Below are 21580 nucleotides of genomic sequence, written 5' to 3'. Positions count from 1 at the left end.
CTGTGATTCGGTTAACTTTGCAGATATTTTGCTAAATTTTGTGTGGTAGTAGCTGGGAGTAATTCACAACACATAATCCAAGAGTGATTTGGTTTCATAATAAACGTTTAATTGAATATTTTACATTGATTGAGTTGATTTATTGTCATTATTATAATGGATTTTCCCCCCTCTGGGCTCAGTAAATGTCCAATTTTTAATATAATTATTCAGACAGAAGTGCTGCCAGGTATTCAGTTGTTTGTGTTTGTATATCACTGATTTTTTTTTTAGAGAACCATGAAATGTAAATTGTTTGTAATTTAATGTTTATTAAATAACAACAGCAATAATTACATCACTTTGGAGTTGTTTCCTTTTAGACCAGCTGTTATCTCATCGGTCAGGCTAGAGTTAAATCTCATTTGTCCAAACTGAAGTTAGAAAAAGTTATCTACAACAGGTAAGATATTAATTATTTAGAACAGTGCCTCTTAATCCTGGTCCTCGAAGGCCACTATACTGCATGTTTTAGTTGTTTCCCTGCTCTTCAGCAGGTCTTTAAGTTCTGCAGAAGCCTGTTAATCAGTAATTTAAATCAGATGTGGTGGAGCAGAGAAACATCTAAAACATGCAGGATATGGGAACGCAGAACCATAAAATGTCCAAAATGACCTTTAACCTATAAAATGTTTAAACCAGCATTTTCATTCTGCCATCTGTCTTTAAGTCACCTTGATTATTTTTGTCATGACTCTTCATCCTCCAGGACAGCTGCTGTCTCACAAGCCAGAGGTCAGGAGAGATCCCCCAAAAAAGCTCCAGAGTGTAAACACCACCGCCGGATGAAAAGGTGTCAGACAGAGCAGGTCTTAACAAGTTCCGCTCTCACACCTACACACTGCTACCCAAAACTGTGATTTATTTTTGTTCGCACAAATAATTAATGCCAGTTGGCTTTGCGTTGAAAGGCTGCCAACAAGCGCTGCCATCACTGTAGTGACTGTAAAACCACACAAGTTCATCGCTACAGCATCTCAAGTCTGCCCTGGGCAGAAAGAGGTGACATTGAAGAAGTGCACACCAAAGCTTTATTTTATTTTGATAAACATTTGTTGTAAAATTTCTATAAGTTACTCTAGAAACAAGTGTTGCACTTTTGTATTTGGCCTCACTAAATATTTCTCAATCAAAGCGTTGCAATTGCAGGTGTCCCAGAGATTAGGCAGCAATTTAGTATCAATTTCAATTAAAAATAAAATATGTATATACTATAAAGAAGAGAAAAAATATGTCAAGGTGAATACTTACTAAAGCTTGTAATCCAATATCATGACGTCACAGATTAATTTAATATTCCTTAATGTGCGAAATCCAAGTTGTGGTGTGAGCGCTCCCCCTGGTGGTCAGATTTTGGTACAACATGCCCCCTCGAAAACTTCGATTTTGTGTTCAGCCTTTGACCTGCTATTTATCTATTGCTTGCCCAGGTGGTGAAATTTAACTATGTAATATTATATTCGTGTCTTTTAAAATTAAAACGTGTCATTTCGCTTGTTGACCTCGGTTGTTTATGGGTGTGTTTATTTTGTATGACCGCTAGGGTGCAGCATAACAGTGCAGGCACAAACAACGTTCTCTTTTTCTCAGAAGAAGAAGAAGAAGAAGAAGGAGAAGAAGAAGAAGAAAAAGAAGAAGGCGTCCTCTGCTGTTAGTCAGACAGGCTGGAGTAATGCTAACTTTGTAGTGTTAGTCACAGAGTTATCCCACAGAGCGTTAACGCTGAAAGGAGTGTCTTTATAGCAGCAATAACCTCCTGGTGGGCCTTCGAAGTTGACGAACGGATTCCGGACTTATAAAAACTGCGAAGAGCCGCTTAGCTGATTGTTTAGCGGGTTAGCCGGGGAGCTTCTGAAGAGAAGAGGATCGTCAGTTTGTGATCCAGCCATCATGTCTGCGGCCGGAGACTTCGGAAACCCTTTAAGAAAATTTAAACTGGTCTTTCTCGGGGAACAGAGCGGTGAGTTTGTCAGTGGATTAAAAAAAAAAAAGTGCTGTTTGTGAAGTTCTCGGGAGTTTAATGGGTCGGTGTGGTGACGCCGGCAGCCTGTCTGTGTTAGCCAGTTAGCATTAGCCGCTGATCGGTAGATGTGGCACAGTTTGTATCATTGCAACACTCCATGGCGTCTTGTCCACGCTGGCTTTATGGCTTTAGTTCACCCTCACCTAGATCATCATGACTCGTGTCCCAGGAAACACGTTATCTGTTGACTAACGTTTAAGCTCCGTGTCAGCCACTCTCCATGTCATATTTTGTCATTCCTTCTTATCTAGAAGTCGATACGTTATCATAGCTGTGATTTTCTACCCTGGGGAGAGCTTCCTAATTACACAAACCTGTCTCGTCACATTCCTCCACTCTCCCCCTTTTCATCCCCCCTCCTCTTCCTCCCACAGTGAACACAGGCTTCATTAATGCTGGAAGGAGAGGGGAGCTCAGATTGATTCGTCCTTTAAAGATCATCTTTCCAGGCTTCACATAGTTGTCTGTTTGTACTGTCTGTGTGAGCTTAATTTGGGGTTTGATGTAGATGTTTTTTTAGCTGAACTGAACTTTTACTGTCCCTGTGGGAGTTGTTGATAATATCATGTACTGTATGTATGGCACTATATGTTCAGAGCATTTAGAATCTGGAAGGCCCTTAAATGTAGCACTAATAACATTAATATTACCCAAAAGGCTTCATCATATTCTGTATGTTAGAGATTTACAGCAAAGATGTTTCACAGATTGAAATTCTTAATTCATGCTTTTTGTCACCAAAGGAGTTCAAACTATGTGATGGCATTTTAAAAATTAATTTAAAATTATTTTTCTGCAATATTTTCTGTAAAGTAAGAACATTTCATATTAGATTAGATACTTAAATGGTCATGGTCCACAAGGTTATTTTATCTCCAGACCTGAAGTTATGTTTTTGGTCATACTTTCACCACAATTGTTACAGAAGGCCTAAATAAATATAGGGTTTAAACCTGCATTAGATGGAAACACAAGCCCTTGTCATTTTTGTGTTGTGGGTCTACTACTGGGTCGGATACGATTAGACTGAGATATTGATCTGACACTTTTTTTAGACTTTTAAAGTAAGAGAACCAACTCGGATAAACAAAAGCTTAAAAGCATTTTGTCAACTGTCAGCAAATATTTTGTGTATCGAATAATCAAGGCAAATAGATTAACCTAATATTGTTTGTGTTTTAGAAAGCCTGAAATGCAGAAAAAAATCTTATGAAGTTGCTGTTCTTTAGGAGTTGTAGGTGAAGAAATGTATTTTTATTTAACTGATATATTAGTCACATAAATATGAACTGTAACTGTATTCTATGATCGTTAAACATCTTCTAAAGTTTTATAATTATACCAACCCAAACAGAGACACAATGAAAAGAATGGATTGTAAAATGACGGCATTAAATCAATTTATAGTCTCGTCTGCACCACCTAAGTGATTTAGTGTATTTGTTCAGGTCGTTCTTTCTGCAGGATCAAAATTTAAAAAAAATCCTTAAAAGAAACAAACTTTTTGCGTCTGTCAGTCAGTGTGCTTCTTGAACCTCCACGTCACAACCCTTCATGACACTCATCACAATAAGGCAGACCGATCTGGCGCTTGTTGTCATCAGCTGTTTGTCCTGCGGCTGTGTTGGCTTCAGCTGCGTCACTTGATGCACGCTGAAACCGATCCTGAAACCTGAGCTCAACAAAAACGGCCGCTGCCTGGGAAACACCGACCCCAAGGTCAAAGTGAGCGCGTGAGTCCTCTCAGCATCGATGCTTTAGGCGAGATAATCTCCCTAAATTAATCTCATAAGTCTTTTCTAGTTGCCAAATATGGACATTTTGGACGGTAAAGATTAGGTGTTGTATGTAAAATAAAACAAAAAAAACAAAACAATTACCAGGCATTAAAGATTTAGAGTTTCAAATGCTGCCCTACGACCACAACTTAACAATACAAATAGATATTGTGAAAATACATTTTTATTGGGATAAAAATAAATAATTTGTCCAGTTTTTAAGACGTGTATTTTAGGTTTTAGACTTTAATGGACTGCACTTATATAGCACATTTCTATCTAATCAAGACACTCAAAGCTCTTTACAACACAGTCTGTGCCTCATTTATCCATCCAGCACTCGACTAGATCTCTACCAAGCTAATGGAACAAATCATTCTAAAGAGACTACTCAGAGCTTTATCACATTCATAAACTGATGGGACACGCATCGGACGCAGTGAGGGGTTCAGTGTCTTGCCCAGGGACACTCCGGCATGTGACTGCTGGTGGATTCGAACCCCCAACTCTTGCATTGGAGGACGACTGCTCTAACCACTCAGCCACAGCCGCCCTTTTAACTTTAGTTCATCAAATTGTAGTTTAGGATTAAAAAAAATCAATTGAGGATTTTTATTTTTAGGTAAATTGTTGATTGAATAATTTGTTGTAACACAGTCAGTTGTTAACACTTTAACTTATTCTGATGGGAGCTGTTGTCAGGAAAGCCACGTTATTTAGATAATTTTAAATTATAACCTATTTTCCAAACTAAACAGTTTTTTTTTCTCCTGTTTCAGTGGGAAAGACGTCGTTGATCACCAGGTTCATGTACGACAGCTTTGACAACACGTACCAGGTGAGTCTGCACTTCAGCTCCATCACTTCATCAGAGCGTTTATGAACCCTCATTGAAAACAATATTCTTCTTCTTTTCAGGCCACGATAGGAATAGACTTCTTATCGAAAACCATGTACCTTGAAGACAGAACAGTAAGTTTATTTTTATCTTCTGATGCTGTTGAAGCTTCTCGCAGGCTGATTTCTGACAGTTAGTTTTACGTCTTTAGGAGTTGGATTATCTATTTTCAGATATGATCAGGGTTGTGTGTCCTCTGGAAGTCGTCCTTTTCACTGTGTGCTTTCTTCCTCAGCTTAAGTTTTCTCCCTCTCCCTCACCCCTCCATCTATCTGCCATCACATTTTTATAACTAAACACCTTACTTGATCGAAGGAAGAGGGTGGATGACAAGTGAAGGGTGATTATTTGTTTATTTCCCCTTCAGGCCCAGACAACTTGCTTTCTCTGATGGTCACCTGCATGCTCAACTCTCTGCTGCTCTTTTTGTTTTTTCTTCATCATTTTACTTCATTTGGTTTCTTCTCTGCCATGCAAACTCAGCTCATTTGTCTGTTTTCTTCATTTATTTTGATCCTCTCTTTTTTTGTTTGTTTTTTATTTTGCTTTCTTCCCTTTCTGTTGTTTTCCGTCCCATCCTCTTCCTGTCTGACAGATCAGGTTGCAGCTGTGGGACACGGCGGGGCAAGAGCGATTTCGCAGCTTAATCCCAAGTTACATCAGAGACTCGGCCGCTGCTGTCGTAGTCTACGACATCACAAGTAGGTGACACCGTTAGCAGTTTGCCTTTTCGTTAACTCGCACGCGCCTGGAAAAATATTGGAAATTCTGTCCGTCCATGAATATTGTGAGCATGATAACTTGAAAAATAAGTGAGGTACTGATTTCTATATTAGCGTGTGGCTACATCTAGGTGTAATTTTCTTAAATGATAGTGGTGGCCAAAGATTAATCCCTGGTTCCACCATTGCACCTGGTAGTGGATTGAATTTGTTCCTCTGCTTGCCAGGATTTGTCACCCTGTGCTGTCTCGAACAAGCAAAACAATATATAAATAAATAAAACTACCTCTGTTCTTCTACACAGTGTAATTCCTACCCACTTGAGTATCTGGCACCAAAAACATTTAGGTTTACTTGCAGTTTCTGTTCAATTCCAGTCCAGAAAAACACTCATTTTGAGATTTACAAACATTCACTATTCAAATCCCTCAGCAACGGGGGGACATTGGCGTACTGCTTGTTCATTTGTACTTAAATGTTTTGTTTTATTTTGCAAATGTTGGGTTAGGGGTCATGTGAATTGTGAGTTCTTTCTAAATCTCTGCTTCCTGTTTCCTGTTGTCCTCCTTTCAGATGTCAACTCTTTCCAGCAAACCACAAAGTGGATCGATGATGTCCGAACAGAGAGAGGAAGTGATGTCATCATCATGTTGGTGGGAAACAAGACAGATCTTGCAGACAAAAGGTAGTCTATTCTTCCTCAAAGTGTCTGATTCTCACTGCAGGTCTCCTTCACTGATGATGGAATATATTCATCTATATATTGATCCAATGTGTGATAGATTCTGACCCCCCCCTCCCCCACTGTATATCTTTTAACTTCCTTATCTATCACAGGCAAGTATCTATTGAGGAGGGTGAGCGGAAAGCCAAAGAACTAAATGTAATGTTTATTGAGACTAGTGCGAAAGCGGGCTACAACGTGAAGCAGGTAAGGATGTGTGAGCGCCGAGCTCTTCCGCCCCGCTGCAGGTTCTGCTGCCCGAGCTTCAGCACCAAACGGTTCCTACTACAACAAGCTGGGAGGCCAGAGATTCACTCGCATTACCAGTACAAAAAACAACATTTGTGGATTGTGCAAAACATTCTGGTGGTTTCATTAGTAGGAAATCCTAAAGTTTTGACTTTCTTTCTTGCTGGAGGTTACAAATGAACATTTTGACGTGCGTTTGGATTCGTAGGCCTCGTCTACGCTGCTGCTTTTTAACAGAAGCTTCATTTAATCATCCGGGTGACAAGATTTATTTAAAATACATACGTTATAAACACAGGACAATAAAGCAAGAAGGGGTTACAAAACATTTTGGTGTTCATCAAATCATCATTCACTCTCATCACATCTGATGATGGTGTTTGGATGAACACTGAAACATTCTGAAACACCTTTTTATATTTTTATTAGGTTTGTGTTTCTAAATTAAACGGTTTTAAATACATTTTAAGCAGATCGTTATTTTTCCTGCTGTGTTTTTAAAGGAACCAGACCACAACTAACATTCTAACAAAAAACTTGAACTTACCCATGCTGTGACACATAAACAACATCATAAAGTACAGAAACCGTGTTTAATTTTCTTTTAAAAACAATTTCAGAACATGATCATCAAAGTTTCAGGAGGACAGGACCAGATGAAATCTCCATATTTTGGGTCCACTTTAAAAAATACCTTTTTTTGTTTTTTAAACAAAGTCTCAGTTTACATGTGAGCGGCACAAACGCAGCAGGAATCCTCAATTGTTGGGCAGCTGTGGTGCAGTGGTGGGGCAGCTGGCTTGGGGCCAGAAAGTCACAGGTTCAACTCCCTACCATTTTCTTTCTGTCTGTCTGTCTTTGTCTTTCTTTGTTTGTCTTTTTATCTGTATTTCTTTGTCTTTCTGTCTGTCTTTCTTTATATTTGTCTTTCATTTTCTATATCTTTTTGTCTTTTTCTTTTTGATTGTCTTTGCCCGTCTTTCTGCCTGTCTTTCTTTACAACTGTCTTTCTTTCTGTCTTCTGCATGTCTTTCTTTACATCTGCCTGTCTTTCTTTATGTATGTCTGTCTTTCTTTATGTCTGCCTTTCTTTACATCTTTCTGTCTTTCTGCCTGTCTTTCATTATGTCTGTTTGTCTGTCTTTGTGTCTGCCTTTATCCTTCTGTCTCTTTTCTTTCTCTTTTTATGTCTCTGTCTTTCTGTCTGCCTTTGTCTTTCTGTCTTTCTTTCTGTCTTATTTTTAAATCTGTCTGTCTTTCTTTGTCTCTGTCTTTCTTTGTCTTTCTGTCTCTTTACGACTGTCTGTCTTTCTTTATGTCTGTCTGTCTGTGTCTTTATTTCTGTCTTTGTGTCTTTCATTTTTCATGTCTTTTTATGTCTTTTTGTCTGTCTTTCTGTCTCTTTCTTTACGTATGTCTGTCTTTCATTGTCTTTGTCTGTCTGTCTCTTTCTTTGACTTTATGTCTGTCTTTGTCTTAATGTCTTTCTTTCTGCCTTTCTTTACGTCTGTCTGTCATTCTTTGTCCTTTTTTATGACTGTCTGTCTTTCTTTATGTCTATCTGTCTTTCTTTGTCTTTCTATCTCTATCTTTCTTTCTATCTGTCTTTCATTTTTCATGTCTTTCTTTTTTATGTCTTTTTGTCTATCTTTCTTTCTGTCTTTCTGGCTCTGTCTTTATTTACATATGTCTGTCTCTGTTGTTGTCTTTCTGCCTTTGTCTTTCTGTCTGTCTGTCTGTCTGTCTTCCTTTCATTCATTCCTTCATTCAATCATCACAGATGGACTTTAGGAAGTGTTCCGCGTCTGACCTTTGATTCTTCTGTTACACGTTCCAGTCCAAAGTGGTGATAAGGCTCTGATTCATTGAAATATTTCACTCTGCACAAAACAAAGCTTGATGCTGTTTGGTGCATTTTTGCAGCCTCTCTGTTATAAATGACATAAATGCTGTAAGTAGTTAATTCCACCTCCTTAAAGCTCTTGTTTTAGCTCTTTTTCTTCTTCAGCCCACAGCTGATCAGCAGTCTTTTAATTCGAACAGTTGCCTTTTCAACACCAGCTTTTCAATCAGGGTTTGATTTTCATGAACAGGCTCTCAGTGCACACGGTTATTAAGACGCCAAGCCGTCGACTGCTTTGCTCAGCAGAGTAAAACCATCAGCAGTGTGTGTTTGTGTTCAGCTAACGTTCAGCAAGAATGAAAAGCTTTTCAGAATGTTTATTTACAGGTGTCAGGTCTCTCCAGTTAACTTCCTGGAGCAATAATAGCCATTTGGAGGCTTTTGGTCTGAAGCAAAGGTGGCAGCTGCAGCAGGGAGGGGCACGGCTTGTCCGTCTCCTTCAGTTTAATCACAGCCCGTTTGTTTGTTTGTTTGTTTGTTGTGTTTGTTGTTTCTGTCTGCTTGATGTCGGTGCTTCGTGTGCGTCCCGGTGGGTGTTTGCGGCGACTCGTTACAGACAGATAACCACAGAAGAAGGAGAGCAGAGGGCAAAAGAGACGAACGTTCTGTTTATTGAAACCAGTGCAAAGACAGGCTACAATGTCAAACAGGTAGAGCGTGTGCACGCTCATGCGCATGTGCAGAGCTTGTGCCCTGATCTGATCCGATCAGCTTTCTTTCTCACAAACTCACGCGTGTGCTGGACGTCGGCTTCCAGTGAGGTGCACAAAATAGTTTTTTCAAGCTCTGACCCAGCTGGGATTTTAATCTTTAATCTGAAATTCTCCTCGTTGGGTCGGAGTTTGACCACCGGCCGGAGCTGCACTGGTTCCACAGCAACAACGGCTTTGTTGCTGTGGAATCTGCATGTTGATGAAGGTGTTTCGGGTTCTGCATGTTCTGGATCACCTTTCTTTCATCTCACGAGGGTCAATCAGTCATTTACATCCTTCCTGGTTTTTAGTCACACTAGTTGCCACGGGTTCATCTGTTTTTCTGAGCCTCTTGTACCGACCTGAAGCGTGTCCTTAACGTTGGCTCCAAAACAAGCAGTTTTATTCAGAGATCAGACTTCGACAAAAAGCTTTGATTTGACAGCTTCCTCTGTGCAAGCTCCAGGTGGCTCTTTGCTAAATTTATAAACTGATCAATGCAGCAGCCAAGCTTGTTTAAATGTTGTGTTTTTTTGTCTCTCCTTGATAATATTTCTGGTTAAAACATCTGCTTTTCTGTCCTGCAGCTGTTCCGCCGTGTGGCAGCCGCCCTCCCTGGCATGGATACCACGCAGGACAAGAGCAGAGAGGACAGTATCCCTTTTATGTGTCTGACAATAGAAAAACAAAGTTGGGAAGTGTTGTTGTTTTTTTTATGTCAAATTAAATCCTCCAGATGAACTCTTTATTGGAAAAATCAAGTGGAGCATTCTGACTTCTCACTTTTGTCATTTAAGTCTGTTGCTTTAGAGTTATTTTACCAAATATAGATTTTAAGATTCAACTATACTTTTATTTCAAGGTTCTTTATTGTCATTCACGGTTCTTTATTGTCATTCACATCACATGTGGGCCCTGAGGTGGAATGAAATTGTGTACTCAAGGTCCCAGTTAACCCCAAAATAACACACATATAAAGTATAAAAAAAGAAACCGCATACAAGGATCTAAGATATACACTAATAATGTACAGTACAATAATGTGCAGCCTGAACATGAAGCTGTTGTGAGCAGATTGGTATGAATACAGCAGCGTAAAGGCAAGAGATCAGCAGCACAGATAAGTCACATATCGCCAATTAAAGTGTCATCACAGTGATTATTCTGGTTAGAGATTCATGAGTCCAACAGCCTCAGGGTAGAAGCTGTTCCTCAGTCTAGTGGTTCTACACTTAATGCTCCTCAATCTCTTTCCTGAGGGGAGTGGGGCAAAAAATGTGTGTGCTGGGTGTGTGGGGTCCTTCATGATGCAGGTGGTCCTCTTCCTGCATCTGGAGGTGTAGCTGTCTGTGATGGTGGGGAGACTGACTCCAGCAGTCTTCTGTGCAGCCTTCACCACTCTCTGCAAAGCTTTTCTTTCTGCAGCTGTGCAGCCTCCATGCCACACGTTGATGCTGGAGCACAGGATGCTCTCCACTGCACACCTGTAGAAGGAGGTGAGGACTGAGCTTCCCAGACCAGCTCACCTTAATTTAATTAGTAAAGTCCTAAGACTCTTTACCTAAAGATCTATATGTTCCACATCACGGAGCAAAGAGGGGATTTAAAAATACCCTATGTTCATCCAATTGTCCTGTGAGCATCATAAATTGAAGAATAAGTGAGGTGCTGACTTCCATTTTGGTGTGAGGTTGCATCTAGACATAAAAAGGTCCCTAATAAAAATTGTGTTGAGTCAAAATCACCACCAGGTGTAGTTGTGAACCTGCCACCCAGATCATTTGAGGGAACTCTGCTTTCTAGTTTTTATATTGCTTAAAAGTTTAGTTTCCTCTAATGATTGGGGTGGCCCAAGATTAATCTTTGGGGGCCAAGGCCACCATTGTCCACCCCGTGGCTCCACCATTGGATAAAATTGCTTCTTTCCCCAGAGATCTTTGAAGGCATCGTCATTCCCCAATCCCTAGTGTTGCTCATTTGCTTATGCGCGAAAAGGAATGCTTCCGGGTCGCACGGATCACTGTTGAATATGCTAGATTAAGGAAAATGTACTAGTATAAGTCAGTTTATGAATAAGAACTGTCTTAATTTACTTAGAAAAGTATGTGCTCTATCTCCGCTGATCTTCATGTTGCTAATTTACGCCACTTGTATTTCCGTTAAAATCATTGACATATTTACGTCATGGTTAAAATGATATGCAGCGTCACCACTGAGGGGCGCTGTTTCACCATGGAAATAACTCGTTCTGTATCTTGCAGGGTTTTGTCTTTCAGCCCAAGCATGGGGTCAGGTCTAATGCGTCGCATATCTTCTTAACCAGTGATTTGTAACAGAAATACGAGTGGCGTAAATTAGCTACATCATGATCGGTGGAGATAGAGCACGTACTTTTCTAAGTGAATTAAAACGGTTTTTATTCATAAACAACGGTGATTCGTGCGACCTGGAAGTACACTACAGATCGTGCTTCTGTAACAGAGAGGGGAATGACAGGCATAAAACATGCACAAGCAAATTATTTAAAAACTGTGATTTTATATTAATAAAACCGTAAAACCTTTTCACATAAATTACAAATTTGAGTTCGAAAGTTTCCTACATTTTAATTTTTGATCTTGTATTAAGCACAATTCTAATTTAAAAAAAAATTGTATTGTGTAAAATGTAAATAAAAACAGAATGTATTCAATTCTCATCAATCCATAAATGTATTCATAATAGAGCATATTAAACATATCAGGTGTTTAAACTAATACATTGTACCTTTCATGTGAAAAATAAGGTAATTTTTTTATTTGTTTAAAACATTTAAAATAATCAAATCAAAGCTTAGTAACGGATAACTTGTTTTTGAATGTCAAACAAAAAAATTCACCTTTTTTTAATCTGCTTGAAAAACATTTCAATTAAATTCTCAACACTTAGTTTTTCTAACGAACAAAAGAATCTGGAAATGTTCCAAATTAAACACGTTCAGGACAGTTTTTCTATAATTTTTATACAAAACTTGAAACTTGTCTCAGTTTTTAAAATGCTTATTGTCGCTGAGCAAGATTACCGTAGATATCAGAACGAGCTTCAATAAAAGTAATGTTTTAATATTTAATTACATTAGTGAAGCATTTTATTCAGCTGCTATGAAAGTCTGTTTATTAAAACTCAATGTTGTGTTTTTATGGCTATACATTTTTCCATATTAAATTAAATAAATAAAAAATAGGGATGAAATCAGAGTAAAATGTATTTTTTGTTTAACTGAAGGGCTGAGTTTGGTTTCAGAACTGGATTCTGCTGCTCAAGTGTTCCACCTAGTGGTCATCCTGGGTTCTGCAGCTCTAAATGTCACCTATAGTTTTACCTGCTCTGACATGCTGCACGTGTTCTCTTGTTCTGTGATGTTCTTTAACTCCTAACCTCCTCAGTGATCGACATCAAGTTGGAGAAACATGTCGAGCAGCCCGCCAATGAAGGAGGCTGTTCCTGCTAATCTCACCAGTTTTGTTTTAAATTCTGGAACCCTGTCAGTTGTTCTTTTGTTTATTCTCTTCACTACACCCGCCTCTGTTGTCCAGTCTGACTCAACACTACACCTGGTATTTTTGCTGTTGTGGACACCCCTCCCCCCGTCTCCTCGTTGGGATGCTCTAAAAGCAACATATCACTTTAATTGGATCTTAGCACCGTACCAGACGTTTACTGAAACTGTGTTTACAGCTGAAGCGCGCCCTTCTGCACGGCTCTGGTTGTTGTTTTTGTTATAAATGAAGAGGATGTTCAAAATGTAACGACTCACATCAGTGTCATTTATCTTTAACAAGTGACTTTTTTTAAACCACACATGGCTTGTGTCCAGGCTAGAGGCAGACTAACTGTCCCAACTATGATGCGCAGGCAGCAGCTAAGATCCTATTTTAAATGTTAAATTATCCGCATTAGCAAAGATCATTCACAAGTACACACTGACCCACACTGTGTAATTCAGCATAGCTACACTACAAAGTGTCGAGCACATTGACCGTCCTGCACATGTCCTCTAAGATGGGTAATTTTTTTATTGATGTCCCATTTCCTGGTCTGTTTTTTATTGCATTGACTTCTCCCCTTAAAGGACTACACCTGATTCTTTGATGGTAGCGCTTCAAGAGGGTTTTCACCTAAAATTCACCACAGAAATGGAGAATTTGGAGTAAAACGATAAAGGGCTTCCATGGCTTTAGCTATACGAACACTTTCTAAACTTTGTTTTATTTAGCTCGTTTTTACTTTGGAGTTGATTTTTCTTTTGTTAGTGATCAGTCAGCACGTGTATTTAATCCACAATGACTTGAAATATTTATTTCTGTTGAATTCATGCTTCTTTTTTTTATGGCTTTTAATATTGTCTCTGATGGTAATGAGTTTCAGATCTACTAAGATATGCATTCGTCTGGATAGCTTTTTACATAATCAGAGTGTCTGCTGTTTGATCACACTGATGATACTGTGCAATTTTGTGTGTGTGAAAATGGGGAGAGTTCAATATGTATAGCAGAGTCATCCTTGACATTTCTTTTGGGATTGCTTTTACTGAAAGAATAAATATACACTTTTCACCACTGCTGGAGTTATTTAGTGTCTCGTGAAAAGCTGCAGGAGATGCACAAAATGGAAGGTTATAACCAAGAAATGCAAACTTCTTAATTAGTTCAGTGGATGCAATGTGTAAAAAAATCGAGCATTTAATAAATTTTTGAATAGCATATTTATGGGAAAATGAGAATTTCATTTAAACGAGCTAAAACTGGTTACAAACCAGTAACCTAAGATTTCTGTAAACTGGCATTTATGGGGGGAGGAACTCTTGTATTGAGTATGGCATTATTTTTTTTTTAACATTTCTCTTTCCCAAAAATGTACATTAAAAAGCAAACTTGTCTAAAATGCTAAAAACAATCTGGTTGGTATATTTGTTGACTTGGATTTTTTTGTTGTTGTTTACACATTTTACGCCTGAAAATTATTTTGGAAACTGCTTAGTCTTTTTTTTATAACCCAACAGAAGGCCTCAACTCTTAACGATAGACGAAATGTTTCAACAAAGAAGAATCTGCCCAGATGACCTGACTTAACTTTTTTTGTGATGTGTCACCTAGCAACCATTTTGAGCACGGAACTCTCGCGAGAGTTTCTTAAGCAGCCGTCACTATGGAAACCAACCTAACGCTTAGTTAGCCAGTTAGCTGCGTAACGAGTTCATTACGCTCTTTTTTTCTTTTTTTTTTTTTTTAGTGTAGCTTGGAAAAATGTAAACCAAAAATGAGTTTGGATTAATACGATACGCTTGAAATAAATAGAAATACAAAAGATGCGGATATTTAAAAAAAAAAAAAGATTGCGTTGCTTTTTTCAAATTTCGCGAGAGCTTCCCAATAGCCGTCACTATGGAAACCAACTCGACTTTTTCTTTAGCGGTTTAGCTGTGAAACTAGCTAACTTAACGATCTTCAGTATGCTTTCTTGGGTGCAGCTAAGTGTTTAAACCAAAAAAATGAGTTGGGGTTACTACGAGACGCTTGAAATAAACAGAAACGCAACAGATGCGGATATCAAAAAAGCGTAAGTTAAAGTAAAACTTAAATAATAAAAGTTTCATATCGGCTTCGTGACTTTTTTTATCCTAAACTTATTCTGTCTGCGTAGTTACCGACGTCTTGCGCTGAAGTTTCATCCGAGCAAAAACAGAGAAGCAGGAAGCACTGAGAGGTTCTTTGCGCTGGGTGAAGCCTACGATGTTCTCAGCGACCGTAAGTCAACTTTTCCTGCGTGTTATTTTATTTATTTATTTATTCTCAAGGCTGTTTTTTAGTTTAATAAATTGCTCATACTTCTCAACAGGGACGATTCTAGAATCTTACCTTTAGAGGTTCTTAGCCCCCAAATGAAGTAGAAGCCATTTCATGCATTCTTGTGTATTTTAACAGGTTGTTAAACATCTACATTTACCTACACAAGTAAACATTTGATTCAATAACTATTTTAGAGTTGATGGCACAACAAGAAGTAGCGCTAATTAGCGACGTGCAATACAGATGTGTTGCTTTACATCACACAACCTAATAAATGCTTTGTACAAATCAGTTTAGTTTTAACTGATCATAACAAGATATATGCAACCAGAAGCTGCAACATATATCTACATTTAAAACGCACAAAACAAAGTAAAACTATCTTTAAGCATTAACCTTTAATTTAACCATTAAGCATACAATGTAATTTTGACAAAAATAGAGGATTTACTTGTAGTTACCCTCGCACAGTTGAACATGCGGTACTGTTTATCACTGTTGTATTCAGCTGCTCATGAGGTCGGCTGCAGGGCTTTATCTTTTTTTACATTTTTCCAGACTCAGTTTTGGTTTTTGGAAATGGAATAAACTGTATTCCACTCTAGCTATTCAGCTAAACAGCTCAGGGGGCCACAGTTACTGAAAGCCAGCAGCAAAGGGACCGGACATCCAATTCAATTCAATTCAATTCAAAAATACTTTATTAATCCCAGAGGGAAATTATTTGTTGTTGTAACTCATTATCCTCATTTCATTGAGATGTTATAGATACTGATGGCTGTAGGCAGGAAGGATCTCTTGTAAAGGTCCATCCCACAGTGAATCCTAAGATCCGTCCACCCAGACTCGGCTGGCCTCTCGGTTCCCCTCGGGCTGTAGAACCGCCCCAATGCTGGGCAGAACTCCTCCCAGAGCGATGGTCACTCATCCCAGCAGTCTGCAGAGCTCCTCGTCACTGCGGACATCCAACTGTAGGTGCCGAGGGACGATCCTGTCCTTGTTATATTGTTCTAGAATTGCGCCGCTCAAGGTGGCTGCATGTTGGAGCAGCTCTGTTACTTTCATTCTGAGATTTTGCTTTTGGAAACCTTAATTCCTGTTTTTCTGGATGTAAATCACATTTTTTGGATGATTGTTTCCTCTGGTATCGAATGCTGTGCAGCTGGAAGGATTTTTACTGAAACTTTTTTTAGTTTTGGACATTTGTTATGATGCGTAACCATGGCAACAAGGCAGTTTTCTACAACAACAGCAGCTGAATAACATCTCAAAAGCTGAAATAATATCTCAACTATGGCCCCAACTCTCAAATGAGTTGAAAAGGATGTTCTATGGACGCATTCTCATCTACCTGCCAGCTGTGCTCGAGTGCCTGACCACTGAGATCCTGGAACTAGCAGGAAACATGGCTCACGACAGCGGAAGAACAGGATCGTCCCTCAGCACCTACAGTTGGCTGTCCGCAGTTATGAGGAGCTCAGCAGACTTCTGGGAGGAGTGGCCATCGCTCTGGGAGGAGTTCTGCCCAGAATTCAAGCGGTCCTACAGTCCAGGGGAACCAAGAGGCCAGCCGAGTCTGGGTGGACGGATCGGACGGCATCTGCAGCCAGTTTCTTAGGATCCACTGTGAGATGGACCTTTACAAGAGATCCTTCCTGCCTACAGCCATCAGTATCTATAACATCTCTTAATGAAATGAGGATCACGAGTTACAACAACAAATAATTTCCCTCTGGGATTAATAAAGTATTTTTGAATTGAATTGAATTGAATTCCACTGTCATGAGTCGTGTTTCCTGCTAGTTCCAGGATCTCAGTGGTCAGGCACTCGAACACAGCGGGCAGGTAGATGAGAATGCATCCACAGAACATCCTTTTCAACTCACTTGAGATTTGGGGCTGTAGTTGAGATATTATTTGAGCTTTTGAGATGTTAATCAGCTGCTGTTGTTTGTAGAAAACTGCCTTGTTGCCATGGTTACGCATCATAACAAATGTCCAAAACTAAAAAAAGTTTCAGTAAAAATCCTTCCAGCTGCACAGCGTCTGATACCAGAGGAAACATTCATCCAAAAAATGTGATTTACATTCAGAAAAAGAGGAATTAAAGTTTCCAAAAGCAAAACCTCAAAATGAAAGTAACAGAGCTGCTCCAACATGCAGCCACCTTGAGCGGCGCAATTCTAGAAGAGCAACGCAATTCTCATCCAGCAATCATTCTGTCAATAAAACCAAGAGTTATAATGATCTGTTACCTTTTTTTTTGTTGTTGTTGCATTGAATCATTATTGCAATAAACAGAAAACAAAACCCAGAAATGCATAAAAATAAAATAAATAAAACAATATATATATATAGATATAATTAATATAGATATAATTAATATAGATAGATATTTTTACTTAATTTTTCAGAGGTGCCTAGTTAAAATTTAGGGGTGCTGCTTGAGCACCACCAAACAGAGGATAAAATTGCTACTGCGTCCCAGATGCGCTGAAAGAAACCAACTTACAGCTTCTATAATAAAAGTCTCAGGAAACAGGAAAATAATGTAAAGCATCTTTTTTTCTAGTAAAGGGGAATTGCTTCCAAATGCACTGCATTATAAATGTTATTGCTCCTTGCAAGTTGTTCCTACATTTAGTTTCTCTATTTTCTTAAAAGTTCGAAAAAAGGCAACTTATGATAAATTTGGTGAGGAGGGTCTGAAAAGTGGTGTCCCGGCCGAGTTTGGAAGTGGAGGAGCTTGGTCTTCAAAATACGTCTACCATGGGAATCCAGACAAAACATTCAGGCTGTTCTTTGGGGGTGACAACCCATTTGCAGGTGAGAAACCCACAGACAGATTGCACTGAGTGTTCTTTACTTCATAGATGTATATATTATACTTTTATTTTTGTTGTTTTGTAGACTTTTATACACAGGCATCACAGCTTCAGCTCAGCAGACTACAGCCAGAGGTGGTGAAGACACAAGACGCTCCGATAGAGAGAGATCTTAATTTGTCCCTGGAGGACCTCTTTCACGGATGCACGAAAAAGATCAAGATATCTCGCAGGGTAGAAGCTACTTTATTTATCAGAAAAGATCATTCTGCCCAAAGCTTTTCAGTGGTTAAATCTTTCATACAGTACATCCATTTAACCAGTGGTGCATCCATACATTTATTAATGGGGGGGAGACCATGTGGGTGTTTGTTAAAACCATCCTCTATACATATCACTTACTCAAAGAAGTCACACTCGACAGGAAAAGATTTTTAACCGGCTTTACTTGCAAGGGCAGACTTTCACAACAGGTTACACAGATGTAACACTGATGTACAGAAGTTTTACATGCTGCAGTCAAACTGCCACGGACAGTGTGCATGGTTTGTTTTTATAAGCTTATCAGCTAGCTCATAGGCAGACTGGTGTCCTTGGCCATCCAGCTGCACATCCAGCTGCACTCAAATCAGCTCCTCATTCAGCTCTCTCTGAGAGAGAAAAGAACTCTGCTAACTCAAACACATGGTTCATGGGCAGTTAACATTATCAGTCATAGCAGTTAAAAACATCAGTAAACCTTGACAGTGGGGGCCACTGAAAATCCTGGGGTGGCACACCACAACTAAAAGCCAGAACAGAATTTCAGAAATTTGATTACCGGTATGTTGATCTTGTGAAATGGTGTTTTGTAAACTTTGGTAATATGAGAGTTAAGGAATCACCAATTGAAGTAGATCAGTTTGGAGGGCACAGTTCTGCTAATCCGCTAACAGCTAATAGCGGAACAAATTTTTCGTTTAGCGTATTAGCGTTTTTGCTAACTTTGGAAACTGTTATCAAAATTAACTTGTTAGGTTTTGCCAACTTGAAGTCCGCTAACAAAATTCACAAGCTTGTTCCTGTCTGTTGTGGGCATCTCGAAGAGTCTGTTAGGTACACTATTAGCTTGCTACATGTACACATGACAAGACGTGATTGGTTGACGCAGCTTCAACTGGAAGGAGACGAAGATGAGTGACGCTGGCTGAAGGACAGTCGTCTTAGCGGTTAGCAGTTTAGTGTTATCTCCCGCTGTTTTTTTTAGCTGTTTAGCATTAGCAAAGTTAATATCTTTAGTTAGCAGAATATGGGTTAGCAAAGCTAACTTTTGGTTAGCTGTGCCCACCTCTACCAGTTTTATTGTACAGCCAATTTTACTGATTTTGTGATGTGCAGAGGCCAGAAAATATTACACAATTGTCCAGTTCAATGACTTCTATATCTTTACAGTTATTTGATAAACAGCAACAGAATCTGTGTCACAAATTATTTGTAATCCATCCATCCATCCATCCATCCATTATCTTTACCCGTTTATTCCATTTTGGGTCACGGGGGTCGCTGGTGCCCATGTCCAGCAATCACTCTGCGAGGGGCGGGGTACACCCTGGACGGGTCGCAAGTCCATCACAGGGCCACATAGAGACAAACGAGACAAACAACCATTCACTTTCTTACTCACACCTAGGGACAATTTAGAGTTACCAATCAGACTAGCATGCATGTTTTTGGTCTGTGGGAGGAAACCGGAGCACCCGGAGAAAACCCACGCATGCACGGAGAGAACATGCAAACTCCACCCAGAAAGGCCCCTGGACCGGGGTTTGAACCAAGGACCTGCTCGCTGAGAGGCAGCAGCTGTACCAGTTGCGCCACCGTGCTTATTTGTAATCTTTACAGTAAATTAATAGAATTGATAATAGTCATTTCCTTCAACAATCGTGTAAAATGGCTAGATCTTATATAATAACTAGATCCGAAGTCAGTCAATAACACACACAAAGCATAATTTATATATAAAGGGTGTATAACAGTACGCATATTTACTTTTACTGTACAACAATGCTAAGTCCAGACTCTTGCCCTCTGTGGTTGTGGCGCCCGTCCTTCCAGTGAGTCACAATGTCATGTGACCAATCAAATTGTCTTATTTAACTCAATGGGTTCTACTAATCCTGAATATCAAGGGGAAATTAAAAGTGCACACCAAGCAAAAGCTTGAAACTTAAGAGAATAAAATATTTCATTGAACTCTAATAAACATTTTTCCTTATTTATTACGTAGTCTCACCTGTGTTGCAGGTCATGGATGAAGATGGACACACTTCCAGTATCAAGGACAAGATTCTGACTATAGAAGTGAAGCCTGGATGGACGGAAGGCACAAGAATCATTTTCTCCAAAGAGGGAGATCAAGTAAACATGATACTGTCATGATTCAAAACTGGTGCAAAACGTAATGTTCTATATTTGTGATGTCAGTTAAATATTTATCACCCACCACCTTCATTAAATTATTTTACTTAACGTCTTAAACAGACTCCTTGTCAAATTAAAATGTGTTTTATGTAGATATTTTCCAGCTGTTGTTTTATTTTGGAAGGGAAAAGATTTTCCAGAATTAAAAGGTTATTGAATTAAATTTAACACGTAGGATTTCATAATGCATACAGTTTTTTTATTTTCTTTTTATGAAATAAATTTTTGGAATGTGACTCATCAAATATATTTAAATTACTAACAAGGACTGAACTAGTTAGAGGCAAGTTTATTTTATAGGAAACAGATTTTAGAGCTTTACATAGAGACATTGAACATTTGGTGGGGATATTTACTTATTTAGCTTTTAAAGATGAGATGTTGGGTTTTCTATGGGATCTGCTTTATTGCCACGTGTAGTTAGCCAAGCAGATTAAATTTGGAATAAATGTCTTTATTTCACACATGTTGTGTTAAAATCAATACAAAACTGCTTTTTATGTTGCACAGTTTACTTAAATTTGATTGAAAGTTAACTCATGCACAGCACTTTGGGTTTTGAAGTCCTACATCTTTATCGTTTTGTTTTGCTTTCAGGGACCAAACTGCATCCCTGCAGATATTGTGCTTATAGTCCGACAGAAGAGTCATCCTCTGTTTATGAGACAACACAATGACCTGATCTACAAGACCAGTATCTCTCTGGAGATGGTGAGTCATGTCAAGGGTTTATTGTAGATTTTTTAAGGCTGATTAAACACTGACACCACTTGATTCCCTTCCCAACAGGCACTAACTGGCTTCTCTGTGGATGTGCAGACACTAGATGGCAGGCTGCTCAGTGTTCCTGTCAACGACGTTGTGCAGTACGTGTTTTTTTTATGTTAAGACATAACAGAAACAATAAATAGTTTGATTATTAGACATGATGCTTACAACTAAAAAATCAATACTTCATCACATGTGATGAAGAGAATTTTAGGGATACCACTTCCCAGTGCCCCTTTTAAAGGATTTAATGGTCCATGTTTTATCCGTGGGTTTGGAGTCGTGTTGTAAGAGCAGCAATTTGAGCAGAGAAGTCCAGCCACATTCCCAGGCCAGACTGTCTCTCTTGTATATGTTATCCATTATCTTTACCCGTTTATTCCATTTTGGGTCACGGGGGTCGCTGGTGCCCATGTCCAGCAATCACTGTGCGAGGGGCGGGGTACACCCTGGACAGTTCGCAAGTCCATCACAGGGCCACATAGAGACAAACGAGACAAACAACCATTCACTCTCTCACCCACACCTAGGGACAATTTAGAGTTACCAATCAGCCTAACATGCATGTTTTTGGTCTGTGGGAGGAAACCGGAGTACCCGGAGAAAACCCACGCATGCACGGAGTGTGGAAAATAAATAATTGTTCTAAACTTAAAAAAAACTCTTAAAAG

The 21580-nt window shown here is 39.1% G+C and overlaps 2 protein-coding genes across 3 annotated transcripts in view; both read left to right on the top strand.

The window, feature by feature from the left end:
* Positions 1 to 1642: 1642 nt before the first annotated feature.
* On the top strand, positions 1643 to 13623 carry rab6a (RAB6A, member RAS oncogene family). Of its 2 annotated transcripts, none has more exons than XM_037688088.1 (8): positions 1643 to 1999; positions 4620 to 4678; positions 4759 to 4812; positions 5334 to 5439; positions 6034 to 6145; positions 8893 to 8986; positions 9616 to 9682; positions 12454 to 13623. In XM_037688088.1, exons 1-8 carry the CDS (start codon positions 1930 to 1932, stop codon positions 12516 to 12518), a joined length of 627 nt encoding a protein of 208 aa, XP_037544016.1. In that variant the 5' UTR covers positions 1643 to 1929; the 3' UTR covers positions 12519 to 13623. The 2 variants fall into 2 exon arrangements, with proteins under 2 accessions (XP_037544016.1, XP_037544015.1); XM_037688087.1 differs by lacking the exon at positions 8893 to 8986 and adding an exon at positions 6298 to 6391.
* Positions 13624 to 14449: 826 nt separating this feature from the next.
* Positions 14450 to 21580, top strand: part of dnajb13 (DnaJ heat shock protein family (Hsp40) member B13) — a 9675-nt gene continuing 2544 nt past the window's right edge. The window contains exons 1-7 of the mRNA XM_037688083.1: positions 14450 to 14626; positions 14711 to 14814; positions 17521 to 17682; positions 17767 to 17915; positions 19965 to 20078; positions 20739 to 20852; positions 20931 to 21007. Of these exons, the coding sequence (XP_037544011.1) occupies positions 14559 to 14626; positions 14711 to 14814; positions 17521 to 17682; positions 17767 to 17915; positions 19965 to 20078; positions 20739 to 20852; positions 20931 to 21007 (788 nt within the window). The 5' untranslated portion in view covers positions 14450 to 14558. The remainder of the gene's footprint in view (positions 14627 to 14710; positions 14815 to 17520; positions 17683 to 17766; positions 17916 to 19964; positions 20079 to 20738; positions 20853 to 20930; positions 21008 to 21580) is intronic.

The sequence above is a fragment of the Nematolebias whitei genome, chromosome 14 (genome assembly GCF_014905685.2).
Source record: "Nematolebias whitei isolate Nwh7 chromosome 14, NemWhi1, whole genome shotgun sequence".
NCBI lineage: Eukaryota > Metazoa > Chordata > Actinopteri > Cyprinodontiformes > Rivulidae > Nematolebias > Nematolebias whitei.
The sequence above is the reverse complement of the archived record's forward strand: the minus strand, read 5'-3'. Positions and strand labels throughout refer to the sequence as shown.

Excerpts from the sequence above, each read along its gene's own strand:
- rab6a (XM_037688088.1), top strand. The coding sequence starts at position 1,930 with ATGTCTGCGGCCGGAGACTTCGGAAACCCTTTAAGAAAATTTAAACTG. Across the intron at positions 2,000-4,619 it reads CTTTCTCGGGGAACAGAGCG|TGGGAAAGACGTCGTTGATC; the intron begins GTGAGTTTGTCA and ends CTCCTGTTTCAG. Across the intron at positions 5,440-6,033 it reads CGTAGTCTACGACATCACAA|ATGTCAACTCTTTCCAGCAA; the intron begins GTAGGTGACACC and ends TCCTCCTTTCAG.